This window comes from Platichthys flesus, chromosome 6 (assembly GCF_949316205.1).
Source record: "Platichthys flesus chromosome 6, fPlaFle2.1, whole genome shotgun sequence".
NCBI classification, from domain to species: Eukaryota; Metazoa; Chordata; class Actinopteri; order Pleuronectiformes; family Pleuronectidae; genus Platichthys; species Platichthys flesus.
Window position 1 is genome coordinate 3275762 of NC_084950.1, and position 14154 is coordinate 3289915.

At 42.8% G+C, this 14154-nt stretch overlaps 1 protein-coding gene across 1 annotated transcript in view; it reads right to left on the bottom strand.

Annotated features, from left to right (window-relative positions):
• Positions 1 to 14154, bottom strand: part of necab2 (N-terminal EF-hand calcium binding protein 2) — an 89228-nt gene that overhangs the window by 4388 nt on the left and 70686 nt on the right. The window contains exons 10-11 of the mRNA XM_062389037.1: positions 5425 to 5537; positions 91 to 168 (exon numbers count right to left, since the gene is read on the bottom strand). Of these exons, the coding sequence (XP_062245021.1) occupies positions 91 to 168; positions 5425 to 5537 (191 nt within the window). The remainder of the gene's footprint in view (positions 1 to 90; positions 169 to 5424; positions 5538 to 14154) is intronic.

Below are 14154 nucleotides of genomic sequence, written 5' to 3' on the forward strand. Positions count from 1 at the left end.
GCTGTCAACACCGACATGATTGACAGACGTCAGCGAGGAGCTCGGGTGGAGGATTGAAATGTTTGAAGTCGGACGTGATTGAGAACTCACCTCTTCCACTCCTCCTCTCCGTCCCAGAACTCGTAGACGACAAAGGATAAACCGTCCGGCAGACGCACGGCGGTCACACTGGAGACACAGGGGAAAGAAAGGGGGATGAGAGGGAATCGGTGGATTGACGGCAGAGGAGGAAAAAGGTAGATTAGAGGAACAAGGAGTAAAAGAAAAGTAAGGCATAGGATGGAGGTGAGGAAAGGAAGAGAGGAAACAAAAGCCTCATTAAAGAAACTGATTAAATAACAGTGATAATCCTGAGTTGTTTTCTGTCCCTGCACAATATGGATGTCACAGCGCTGCTCAACAAGATGAATGTGTGGAATTAGAATCTCATCTGTTAAAATGAAACCTGCAATAAGCCACTGGAACAATGTGGGAATGGATCAGTGAAAATGGAGGAAGGTTATTTGACCGTATGAGGAAAAGATGAGAGAAATAATCCTCTGAGAATCTTTGTCCACGGTCACTGAATCCTCTTGATTCAAGGAGGTTCAGGTTCAGTTCTTTTCCCGGAAACGTACATTTAACAAAGACATGGCCGAGTGGAAGCTGCTGGTGAGAAAAGTGGAAATACAGTAAATCAGAAAAGTTTGATCCCCATTGTTCATCAGACTCACGTCCTGGATTTACTCTGTTCTGCACCTGTTTGCTGAATTTCTGGCTCCAGACACTTCGACGTGAGAGCAGCAGCTGAGCTCCTGTTTATGCAGATCAGGTTCTGCAGTGTGGTTTGAATTCACACTGTTCAGGAGGAGTTCTCATCCCAGATATAATTTTTATTTAAATTTAAAGTTTTCAAACATGTCGTGTCTAAGAATCACTGAAAACTACCATCACAGTTTCAGCCAATGAGTCAAGTAGCATGGAGTATGGTCAGATCTCCTTCTGCTCCTTCTGCTCCTGAGTCACGCTGTTGAATTAAGGCCAGAAAAGTGTTTGTGCAGAATCTACTGATGTCATCCCTTCATCATTTCATCCTGTTAGACATTGGGCCATAATCAACCTATGGATTCTTGATGTATTACAAGCTGTTGAGTTAAATCTGAAGGAACCTGCTGCTGGACACATTACCAGACTGATTGTCTGGGTAAGTAAGTCGCAGGTGAAGCCTTGTGAATACAAGAAGAGGTTTAGTTACTGTGTTCATGTTTAGTTTGTTCACAAATACTACGATGATGCTGTAGCTCTATAGAAAGGGTCGACTGCCTGAATCTGTGAAGCCCTGAAGCTGCGTCTCCTCCGCGCTCTCCGGGCTTCACGGAGAAACACGACTGCAGGAGGATATAATGTAGAAGTTTGTAGAAGTGAAGGGTCTCAGCAGCGAGCACATAGAGCTGCAGTACAGACCCTGAGGGGAGAGGGTGTCAGTCAGTGTGTCACTACCTGCTCCACTCAAACCCGTTTGTCAGAGCTGGACTTTAGAGAACCAGGATAAAACAGAATAGAACAAAAACAGCATATTTCCTGGAGGCAGAACCTCCCAGTGTGAAAAACTGGGAGGGAAAGATGACTTAAAAAAAGGTCGGAGGGATGTGATGTCATGAGAAGATGAAGGAGAGAAAAAGGTCAATATAAAATGTGACATTAAGAAAGAAAACGTGACATGAAATATAAACCTCACAAGATAATGGGCCTTGGGGAAATTGTTAAAGTTTTAAATAAGGGCACTGTATATAAGCAGACTGAGGTGTGTATAAGACGAATGAGGAGTTTATATAAGCAGACTGAGGTGTGTATATAAACAGAGAGTAACGATAAACGTGATATTATGCCTCTGTAGTTCTCCCCTGAACCTGCGGAGGGCGCTGGGGGACAGGCTGCCTCTGGATGCCTAATGTCTCCACCAGGCTTTAAATGAAATGACAATAAGTCGTGTGAGCTCTGCTGGAGGATTTAATAAGTTTTTGTGTGTAATCGCACATGCACGGTAAAAAAAAAAAAAAAGAGGAAGAGAGCAGCGAAGGAAGAAAGTAACTAAACTTTAAAGATAACAGAAGATTAAATGAGGAAAGGAGGAGGAGGAGGGCAACGGGAGAGAGCACAGTGACACCGAAGACAGAAAGAGAGGCAGCACACGGGAGAAATGAAAAGTAATGAGGTGAATTCTCTCCGTCAACAAACCGACTTCGCTCTCATACATTATTTACCAGAGCTCCTGCAGGCACAGTGCTGCCCTGCATCCGACACACACACACACACACACACACACACACACACACACACACACACACACACACAAGGTAACATAGCCAACCAACCATGAGTCCACACCTCAAAACAAACACACAACGAACAGCATCATCTGAACGACTGTGTCTCCTCCACCTGATATTCACTGACCACGGCTGAACAGTTTTTACATATCATGGACATTAAGATGGAACCAGTGTGGAGGCGCCGTGAACCAGCAGAGAGAACTGGTTGCAGGGGGAAAACTTCTCCATTCTGGTCACATTCATAATCAGTAAACAGAATCAGTGAACATGTCCATTACTTTTCTAAATAGTATGTTCTTTACGACAGAGCGATGGTCGGACGGAGACAGATTCGTGGCTGAGATGACAAAGACTCAGATTCTACCAACAAACCTTCCAACGCCTCCATTATAGCTGTTGTTGATAGCGGAGCCTTGATTGGGTTTCGCAGGAAAATGGGCGATAATTAGCCTCGTGTTTCCATTACTACCGATGGTGTCTGGATAAACACCTGAGACCGATGCAGATGAATTCGACCTCTGAGTGATTGCTGATTGTCTCCTTTCACATGGGAAGACAAAACCCAGAGGGGAGTGGGGGCTCGAGGGTTTTTGTCCAGTGTGAAAGGGGCTGAAGTGTGTGACTCACTGAGGTGAACACGTAGATCTGATAAGAACAGAGCTGAAAGGTGGATTTACAGCTTGTTAGCATTTAGAAAATCTATGATTTAAAAGTGAGTTCTTCTTTTACTCGATTATTGTGTGATTCAAACCTTATGCTGCCTGACTAAAGATCGGAGCGTGAAGGTGATATGAATTCATTCTTTGAGGTCCATTTTTCAAAATAAGGTAAAAATTAATCAATTAATTGCTGAGATATTTAGACCAAACTGACCGACAGACCTCGATTTCTATCTGATAAATTAACACATATTATATTATATTACTGAATTACATTGCATATTGCAATTTGACACTGTTCACTGTTTTGCATTTTGCATTTCACTTTTTACTTCACTTTTTATATCTTTTATCTTTTATATATTTTATTTAGAAATGTTTATGTCTAAATAAATGTTACTTTGTATAAATATTAGAAAATGTGAGTAAATAAGAAGTAAATAGTGAGCAAATATATACTTTTTTTTATTGCTTTTCTTATGTGCGTTGTATTTATTGTTTTTATGTTTTTATGTTCAGTGGATGCACCAATTACCAGAGCAAATTCCTGGTAGGTGTAAACCTACTTGGCAATAAATACTTTCTGATTCTGATTCTGATTCTGATATGATTATATACAATCATTTATATCTGTCTGGATATACTAATCAATGTGTGGGTCAGATTTAATTTAGGTTCCTTGCACTTTGGTTCCTTCTGTTAAACCCGAGCTTGTCTCAGCATCAGTGAGTCAAGGAGTCATTTGCTGATTGATCACAGAGGTTTTAACCCAAAGGCTTTCAAAGGTCAAGAGGTCCAGTGTCAGGTTCCTGAGCAGAGCCTGTGTCCCGAGCCGGGTGGAGCTGGTTCCCTACAGCGCTGTGACCGAGGAGCAGCACGTCTTCACAACACAACCATAAACCACCAGCCGCTCGCCCCTCCACCCGCCTGCGTCTTCCAGTTCGATGATTTGAGGACATGATTTGCTCCGGAACAGCCTCTTCCCACAGGCACCGTATTATTCAAAGACAGGCCTCACTATTCTGCTGGCAGGTCACAACATGTGGTGATGAATGAGATGTGTAAAAGAAATATGGACGTAGTCTTTAGTTCAGACTCTGAAAACCTTCTCGTCATTAGTCTCTGATCTGAAGGTTCTTTCAGAAAGTCGTACGTGTTCACTCACGTTCAGCAGCAGCTTCAGACCCCCCCGCCCCCCCACACCCCCGGTGTGTAACTGGCTCTAATGACGTTATCTCAGCTTTCCACGTCTGCACAATTCATTTGTTCCCTCTCTTCCTCAGGAACCTGATTCACCCCCCCGCCCGCTCAGACACTGACTTTTTGGGGATGCTGCTCTAAAGGCAGATTTACCACTGACCACCGTCTCTTTCTGTTTGCATCATTTATGTCGTTTACGGTCTTAAGAAGCTGTGAATAAACTCTGATAAACTAACTGGAGAAAAAAACAACCATCAAGAAAATGTTAAGTGACAAAGTGAGCATGGAAATAGCAACACAACTGTTCTAACTGCTGGGATGAAGCAGAGCTGCAGCGGAGAGGAGAGACTGGACCCGGAGGAGTCGGAGCCAGTTCAGCCATTTTCATTGATTTCCATTTTACCTTTTTGCATCACATGACACACGTTCACCTTCCCAATGCCTGGTGTCTTAATTCAGAGCAACATTGTGTAAATGACCAGACAACAATTGTTTCACTTTGACAGAGCGAATCAACACATTGGACCCAAAACACACACGAGACACAACACATGATTAGATCACGTCAGTGTGATCACAGACTCCTGAGCGTTAACGTACATCAGATGAGCGGAAAGATTCAATCAATGATAATAATGGTATTATATAATCTGTTACATATGTAAATAGGCAGCTGTTTGTTAATGTATTATATATATTGTGTTTAAAACCGCCCAAAGTGTCTAAAAGGTGTTGTATTCTGTGCTATATGAAGTATTCAAACCTTATTTCTGTCTCTATGCCGCTCTCACAGAACCTGTATCCCAAGGACAAAATGCAGTAAGTGGTGAGAGGAACTACAATAGAAATACAAGAGTGTAGTATAGTAGAGCCAGAACCTCAACGTCTCATCGAGGGCGTATAAAGAAACGAGAGTGGACCGTGCACCGAGCATATTGAGTCTGGGATTTGGAGAAATCTCTCAGGGTATTAGATCGTCTTCCTGCACCTTGACACAGGCACAGGAGGTTTATTACATGTACAGCATGTGTATATCCAACTATATGAGATTCAGCCCAGGCACTACAGTGTGTGTCTGTGTTTGTGTGTGCGTGTGAACACTAAAAGATACAGGACCAGAGGGGAGAATATCTGAGGTATTGCTTAATAAAGTGAGAGAAACTGAGGTCCTGACACTGAAAGTGGAGCACATTAAATATGTAAAATGATGAGGTGCACGGTGCTGCTCTCTCGCTGGTGAGACGTGGACTTACTGAAAACAGTCTCTCTGAGCGGACACGTTCTTCAGGTACTGCTTCAGGGCCTCGCAGAACTCGCCCAGCTTCTTCTGGGAAACCACCATCTCCTGACGAACCAGCAACAAGGACTGCAGGGAGAGAGGGAGAGAGAGAGAGAGAGAGAGAGGTTGCATAAGTGTTTGCATGGAAAAGGTTTTGATCAGATGAGATGATAACTTCTATCTTCACACTTTACCAATTAAAACTTTGTCTTTAACCCAGATAACTACAGCAGCTTCCCACTGACATGTCATGATACACATCCGAACACACACTCACAAATACAGTGTCTGCACAGTTTCACATTAGTGGTGGTCATACTACACACACACCGACACTCATTCTGTCACACACACACAAACACGCGCACACAGTGTAGAACTGGGGTCATCTCTAGATCTATTATTAATCATTTTTGAGAAGAATCTGTCAACATGTCAGGTTTGTCAGTCGAGCTCATTCTGAACTGTCACACACACAAATACACACACACACACACAGATGCACAATGATTCTTTATATACACACACCCCTTCACAAGGTATCTTTGTAAAAATCCCCAGATAATCTTACATCATCTCCACTATTTCCCTGCAATTGACATTTAAATGTCATAAAAATCTTCATATTTTTTCCCCTTATCTTGCTGTGACTGTGGCCCGGGGGAAGTGAGTCATCCACTAATCAGCAGGTTGGTAGTTTGATTCCCAGTGGAGGCAGCAGTCATAAGAGAAGATTTGACAGTTGAAAAGATTGTTTGCCATTTACTGTGACTTCCAAACAGGAAATATCAGGAGAACAGGAATCAGCAGAATGAACGCAATGCAAAAATTGAGAAGACCATCGACAAAGTGAAAGTGTTGAAGGTGAAATATCAAAACATCTTAATTCGCATGGGCCTGCTAATATGCACAATAAAAGACAGAAATTTAACGAACAAACAACAAAAACAGTTTTAGTTTGTAGTCCAACTTTAAGACAAATTCTACAAATTCACACATCAGATAAAAGCCAGTTGTTGGTGAGTTTTATTGCCAAGTTGATGAAGAGCTTCAGTTTGACTCAGTTTGGGTTTATCTTCCTCTTCCTCTTCAGCCCTGCACTTACTTATCTGCTCACTTCACTTCCTCCTCATCTGACCTGCAGGCCTCACCCAGCTCCTCTGCCCCCGCTCCCACCTCCCTGCTCCTCTGCCCCTGCTCCCACCTCCCTGCTCCTCTGCCCCTGCTCCCACCTCCCTGCTCCTCTGCCCCTGCTCCCACCTCCCTGCTCCTCCATCTGTCTTCACTGTCTGGATCAGCTCTTCATATTTCCCTCCTTTTCTTTGTAATGAGACATTTCCCCAGCTGTCTTTGAGACACTTGCAGAGACTGTTATCATCAGGATGAGATTTCACATCATACAATCGTGGAGTGCAACTGGAAATGGCTCCTTGTTTAACAGCCCAATAAGAGAGCTCTCCATGAGCAGATATTAACGGCGGCTCTTGCAGCTTGTACGCACGCAGACTCTAAGTATTCAACACATCTGCATCCACTTTGCGTTAGTGGGTCTCTATCGCTCTGATTGTCTGTTTTATTGCCATGTAACGACTGTTTATCTCTTGACATCACTGTTTATCTGATGCTATTATATCAAATTGCCATCACGAGGCAGCGGCACTTGTGCTGCATTACGCTGCGTGAATAAAAGCCCAGCTGTTTGTCGGCAGAGATATGTGTTGCACGTCTGTGTGTGTGTGATTTATGACGCAATGATTTCAGGGGTGTGTTTGTGCGCAGAACCCATAACAGTGATTGAACCCGAGGGACTTATAACCTCTGTATAGTCTACCTCAAAGCATGAATGAATACACACACACACACCCCACCAACTCAATTAGAAACACTACATTGCCCAGCAACCTCAGTTAATCGAATCACTACCACTCCGTTAACCATCCAGCCTCTTCGACCAAAAAACTGTGATTAGATCCGCTCGCCTCTGACACTGTGGCCCTGCAGAGGTGATCCGTCAGAGGCCTCTAACTGGGCACCTCTGGTTTCACCGCCCTGCTAACCACTGTGTTGATGGTCCTTCATTCTGGTTCTGAAACTGAAGTGATGTTAACCCTTAAGCCTTGGGCATAGGCAGAGTATCAGGTACAGATTCAGTTTGGTTTTACTCCTGTATTTCTACAAGGAAATCCAGTTTAGCCATTGATAACTAATTCCTCCATTTCAGAGTTTCCTCATGGAGTCCCTCAAGGCTCTGTCCTTGGTACTCGACAATTCTCAATTAATGTGTTTGCTCTAGGTTAAATCTGTTGCTTCTTGTTTCTGTGCAGATTCATATTTATCCCGACCGACATTAGATGCAATAATCTTCACATATAACTTCCAGAAAATGTATGTACCTGTACATTGCTCCTCGAATATAACACTCTTCTATACAAATAAACGTAGTCAGACAACAATTAAGAAATGCGGACAGTTTCCTTGGTGTGTGTTTTGGATACTAATGAACTTTAAGACATTATCATTCTGTGCTCAGGGCAGAGCCTGCACTTTATAAAGAACGAAGTCATTAGCCAGTATTCCCTCATTTCCTCTTCATTCCAGTCTCAATATCATTTTTTTTCTCCAACAAAGAAATGTCAGTTAACCTCTTTTTATTTTGACATATTAATTTGGCTGCTAATGTATATTTCCTTTTCCCTGCAGAGTCCCAATGCAGACAATTTTCATTTATCACTAACGGAGCGAAACAGAAGAATATAGGCTCTAGATTATATAATGTGTGTGTAATTGTCAAATATAAGTGAATAAATTCCCAGGAATAAAACCAATGCCATGGCTTTTGTGTCCTCAGCGGTGGATACAGCGTTTTTTATGTTGTGGAGGCAGAATAAACAGAAGACATGCAATTGATGCCTCACTTTATTGTATTTAATCCGCTCAGTAAATATTATTAATTTACTGAAATGAATTGAGACATAAGTTGACATGCCTGACATGGATTTCCATCCCTATGACGCCACCCAAGCATAGCGTTGTTAACGGCTTATTTCCTGGAATTAATTGTCAGGCGGATTTTTCCATTCTAGTTTCTGAACGTAGACTTGGTACATGTCACATTTACTGTAGGATTTATTAGATGCACTTGAAGGCAGTTTATCATTTTAAATGTAAAGAGAAGAGTGAGAGGGACTAAACAACGACAGATTTATTATAACATATATATATCACAGACTCTTCTTTTAAACCACCTGACATCTATTAATATGAAGTATGTTCCAATGGATATATATGATAATCTGAGTCACCTTTATTATCAAATCAATCAAATCAATTTTTTAGTGTTAATATCCACAGTGTGTGTTTGTACATGTGTGTTTATTGGACCCTAGTGACCCTGTGAGTTGTCTTGAGGGCTATCACTTTATCCTAAAGACCCGTGGAGCCTTGTTTCTGTATAAATATGATTGATTTATGCCTCCTATCATTATTCTTCAACGCTGCTGCTGTAGAAGTGATGAGTTCCTTTTGCCGTCAACCGGAGCTGAGAGTGAAAAACATTGTTTGTTTTGACTTGAAATGCAAATTCAAAATGCACTCAGAGGAACAACTGTTAGTTTAAGTGTTGGACTTGAGAAAAGAATTTCTCAGTCAGTAATAAATATAAACTGTATAACCTGATCTACTGAGCTCCCAGAGGTTTTCATGGTGCTGCCAGACCAGCCAGTAGCCGGTCAGATTCAACCTTTAGCCTCAGTGGACCCTTTTTTTTAAACTTTGGTTGATGTCCCACATGTTAACATGGAGAAGACATGTTTTTTATAAAGTGTTTAGCAGGCAGCCACCAGGGGGCGATCATGATGTTTTGGCATCACATTTCAGGAGCTGTCATATCATCAGTCTGTGATAATGACCTGATTTTGGGGGTTGAATCTGATCAGGATCCAGCCTTTAATCGAAATACTTAAGGTTTCGGTAAAGGTCTAAGGAGACAAATGTGTGTGTGTGTGTGTGTGTGTGTCTTTAATATGCTGCAGTGTGCCATGGAAACCCACTGGGTATGAAAATAGGGGGAAGCAGAGGAATGTGTCATGGAGAGTGGGAACCAGTGTAGCGTTACCATGGGAACTGGGATATACCAGGTCCTCATGTAGGTCTTCATCTCAAACCTCGTCTTCGCTCCCGACTCTTCATCATTTATTGCCCCAGTTCCTGTTTGTGACATCTCAAGGCTCCACTTCTTCTCCAAGTCCTCCCTCCTCCAACCTCCCATCATCCCTCCATTTTCATTATTCTGCTTCCCCCCAATACATCTCTGCCCTCCTTATCCTCCTTTCACTTCATCATCAGCAGCACATCTCCTCCCTGTCCTCCCCCCTCCTCTCTCCCTCTTCTTTCTCGCTCCTGGAATCCGTCATTTATTCAGGCGGTAAAATAGGAGAGAGAGAAAGAAGCCCATCATTAGTTCAGGAGATCATTTGCATATCTCTCACAGCAGATGGATGACTACAGTGCCCTGACCTGCTGACTGCAGCAGGTGGAGAAGAACAAACCTTCTAACAAGCAGTTCACTTAGAGCAGAGGTTCTCGTCCTGTTCCAACACCACGTCGCTCTCAGGCTGTTTGACACTTTCACTGGAACAACCAGTGAACCAAAGGGTTTGAGGAGATGTGACTAGAGATTGGTATAATTTTTACATTTGTCTTGAAATGAAAAATAATCCTCATAAGGTAAGTTTATATTTCACAGTGACCTCCAGAAGAAATGGAGCAATCTCAGCATTAAACCTGGAGTCGAGTTTATGTCGACCAAAATTAAATTCCAATATTCATTCATATGGGCCAAGCAAATAATACTTATATAACACCAATAAGAAATGTTATAAAGTACTTTAGTTTAAAGTATTGTTGTACTGTACTTGTATCCATCTTGTTTTATTGCATTGCTGAGTATGATCTGTCTTTTCTATGCTTTGATATCGTAGTTGTATTTTATTTCTTAAAGCAGCTTGTATCTGGTTGGCTTCACTTCTGTGGAGCCTCTATCAAACACTCGATTTCTTTTAGCCACTCAATGACTTTTGTCACTGGGTTGGTTAACGGTCACAATTTATTTAGCTAAAAACGGTTGAGAAACCAGAACCAAACCAGTATGAATATTGTCTATCAGTCTGTAGTAATTCATTTTCTATGGAACATTGGTATTTGGGGGTGCCTCCCTGAGGAGCCGTCACGTTGCAGTGCTCATAAAGAAAACTGAATTGAAAAGGCAGCTGCCACTGATGTCCCAATAATGCAACAGCCACTGAAGTATTTCCAAGGACAAATCTTTTTTCACTGCCTCCACCTTCACTCCGTCACACACACACACACACACACACAGACACACACCAGCTCCCTTTGAGCTCCACTGATGCAACCTGCTTGTGTGTCTATTCATCGGGGGGGTATCACTGTTGTGTAACGATCTGTGTGTTGCTGCATGAGTCCTTTTCTTTCCCTCTGCTTTCACTGCCATGATTGTTCCTGTGCACAACACAATGGGTTCTTATACAAACTGTAATGACCTCCAGGTTATCAAAGGGACGTATATTTAATACGTCTACAATTTACTTCCTTCTCGTTTTGATCCCAGATTCATTTCTTTCTTCCATATTGTTCCTTCTGTCAATGTTTGAACCTCGTGATGAAGTTTTTCTCTCAAACTTCTCCGTGTGCATCTGAGGTCACGTTCACAATCAACATGTTGACAGAGGAGACTCAGCGGCTCTGATGAGTTTCCTCCCTCTCCTCGGGTTTTGTTTGGGCGGCTGACAGAAATATGGTTTGAATTTTAAAAGGGGGAGCAGATGCCTGAACCAGTTGCTGCTTATTTTCCCAGAGAGCAGCGGGGCAGTTTGTGATGGAACAACAAGGTCCTGAAAACTGGAGCCGACAAAAGACGAGGTTTTGAGGAAACTGGACCGTAGAGCTTTATCCCAAGGAAATGGGACTCCTGGTGGAAATCCACAACAAACCTATTTTCAAGTTTTAAGGATATCTAAAGGCATAAACAATCCCAAATAAGCTAAATATATCAGATATTTGACCTTTTACACCAAAATGAATGCATATCTGCAGGTTTTTGAACTCACTAACTCCCTCTCACTGTCCTTATGGGACACACGTTCCAGTTATTGTTCTGGAAGGAACATTAAATCCTCATATTGACTGATGCTCATTTCCCTCAACTTCTCCCTGTTGTCTTAATGTGAGAGTGCGACACCTTTTACAGAAGAAAGAACACACACTCCTCTTACAAATGAAACACTTCATTCATATGCAGTAAAAAGCTAATTTGGTTTTAACGAGTTATTTGATGCTATGCTCAGACTCCGGCTCCAAATTTGCAAGATGGCAATGTTGGTATCCAGGTTATTTTAGCCTTATAAGTTTGTATTCGTACGCAGCCTGTGATCATTACTCCACATTTCAGGTCTGCCTCCTAAACTTCAGCACCTGCCTCTACTTCCATCTTCTTGTCGTGTTTGTAAACTGTCTCATTCATTAGGTTTCCACCCTCACGTGGGTTCACTGCAGTGAAAACTGAGCTGCGTCTCTCACTACCATTTTCCTTCTGTCTCTCTGGATCTATACGTCTGCCTGGCTGCTCTAACAACCTGACTCCCTCCATCTATCGTCTCTTTTGTCCACTGCTCCCTACTTATATCGACATTCACCTTCACTCAGCCGCTGTATGAGAGAGAAATAATGCTGTGTTGACTCCAAGAGACAGCTAAAGACAATGGGACAGACTGTTGATGTGTGTGTGTGTGTGTGTGTGTGTGTGTGTGTGTGTTTGGATGAATATGTGTTTCAGGGTTTTATTCCTAGGATTTCTTTCCACCTCCCTAAACTGGACATAAACGTTGATTTTAGAAATGAAGTTGTTAAATTCTAACTTCTACTGTGGGAATAAACCAGGAGAGATGGAGGACGACACTGTTCAGAACCCATCGGCTCCGTCGGACTTCTCTAGCTATTGTCAAAGTTTGTAGAAGTTTGATTTGCAAACACGCTGCCTTGCTGACATTTTCTAGGGCATGTCAGTCGTGAGAGGAGGATGAGGAAACATCAACCGGCAGGTATGTGTGGCTGCCAAAGACTTTATATGAAGATGGATGACATGGCAGATTCACAAAGGTGAAGCCCATGGTTGTAAAATCCCATCTCCTCCATGTTAGTGGATGGGCCAAAAACAAAAAAATACATTGTTCTCAAAGATGGTCTCTGTCATTTTAGGTATTTCTTATCATACTGATGTTTGTGCATTTTTGATGCTATAAAAACAGGGTGAAAGGTCATGAATGACAACAAAGACTGACTTGTGATTGGTCGAGCATGTGTATAGACCTCGCTACGGCTTAACTGCAGATACTGTGGCTCCCAATGAGCAAGATGGTGGCATCCATGTCCTGTTTCTGGATCGGGGGAGGAAGCAGATATGCTTCATTCCATCTTCACATACAATCTATGGTTGCCAGAGCTTAACCAGCCCGTCCACCATGTGTTCTGGTCATGTGACACGTCATGTCGCCATGTCTCACTTTCACTGTGTTCAGGTGCAGCGAGAAAAGAGATGCATCGTTCAGGGACTCGTGCAGACGATGGTCGGTCGGCAGCATCTGCTCCCTAAACCCCCCCCCCCCCCCCCCCCGAAACTGCACGAGAAATGACACATTGACTGAGCTGGAATTTGGTCTAGTTCTAAAATGAGTCGTGCATCTGAGAAATTAAGTCAAAAGCACTAAAATGGAACAGTGTACGACCAGATTACATGTCTCAATTATAACTTGTTCAACAGGGAGCTTCCTGTTTTGTTTTATCATAAACGTTTTATTCAAATAATCGTTAATGTGGACGATAGATGTGTCACTGTGACGTAGAGAGAAAAATCACAAGAAGCAGCTTCATTTAAAAATTCTCAACAGATTGATTCACTGAACCTTCCTGAGCGGAGCTGGTTGCATAGAAGCCTGCGATGAAGTCAATTAAAGAAAGAAGAGAGGCAATAAAGGCTAAGTCAAAAATATATGGAGCTCGAGGAGAGAGAGGGCCACACACAGATACACACACACACGTACACACACAGACACACACACACACACAAACACACACACACACACACACACACACACACACACACACACACAGGAGCAGCTACAGTGAGTGAGCTGTCAGTTTCGCCGGCTAACTGGACTAAATTGTGTTCGCAGCAGAGAGCGCGAGGGAGGAAGGGGATGAAATAAACAAACATAAAGCACCGGAGACGGAGATGCATTGCGGGATAGCGGCTGATTAATGCACGCTGGGGCCGTTATCGAATTTACACAGAAAATATCACAATCTCACAAACAGCCACCAGGGGCCATTCGGGGAACCGGTGGCACCGTTCATACATCAACCCGGGAGACGCTGAACAGATCCAGATCTCATCAGACTTCTCTCAGCAGCAGAACTGTCACATCGAGAGCGACTCGATGGCTTCTCTATGAGCCACTCACGGGTTTCTGTGGCAATTAAATCCTCTGTAGGCTCTTCATGCAGTGGGAACACGTTTGGCCAGGATAACTCAAACAGGACTATTTAGCTGGGACTACTTTAAGATGTGGACTCATACACTCTTTGTGCACGACTGAATATTTACAGCAGCTACTACAGTGTCCTTAGC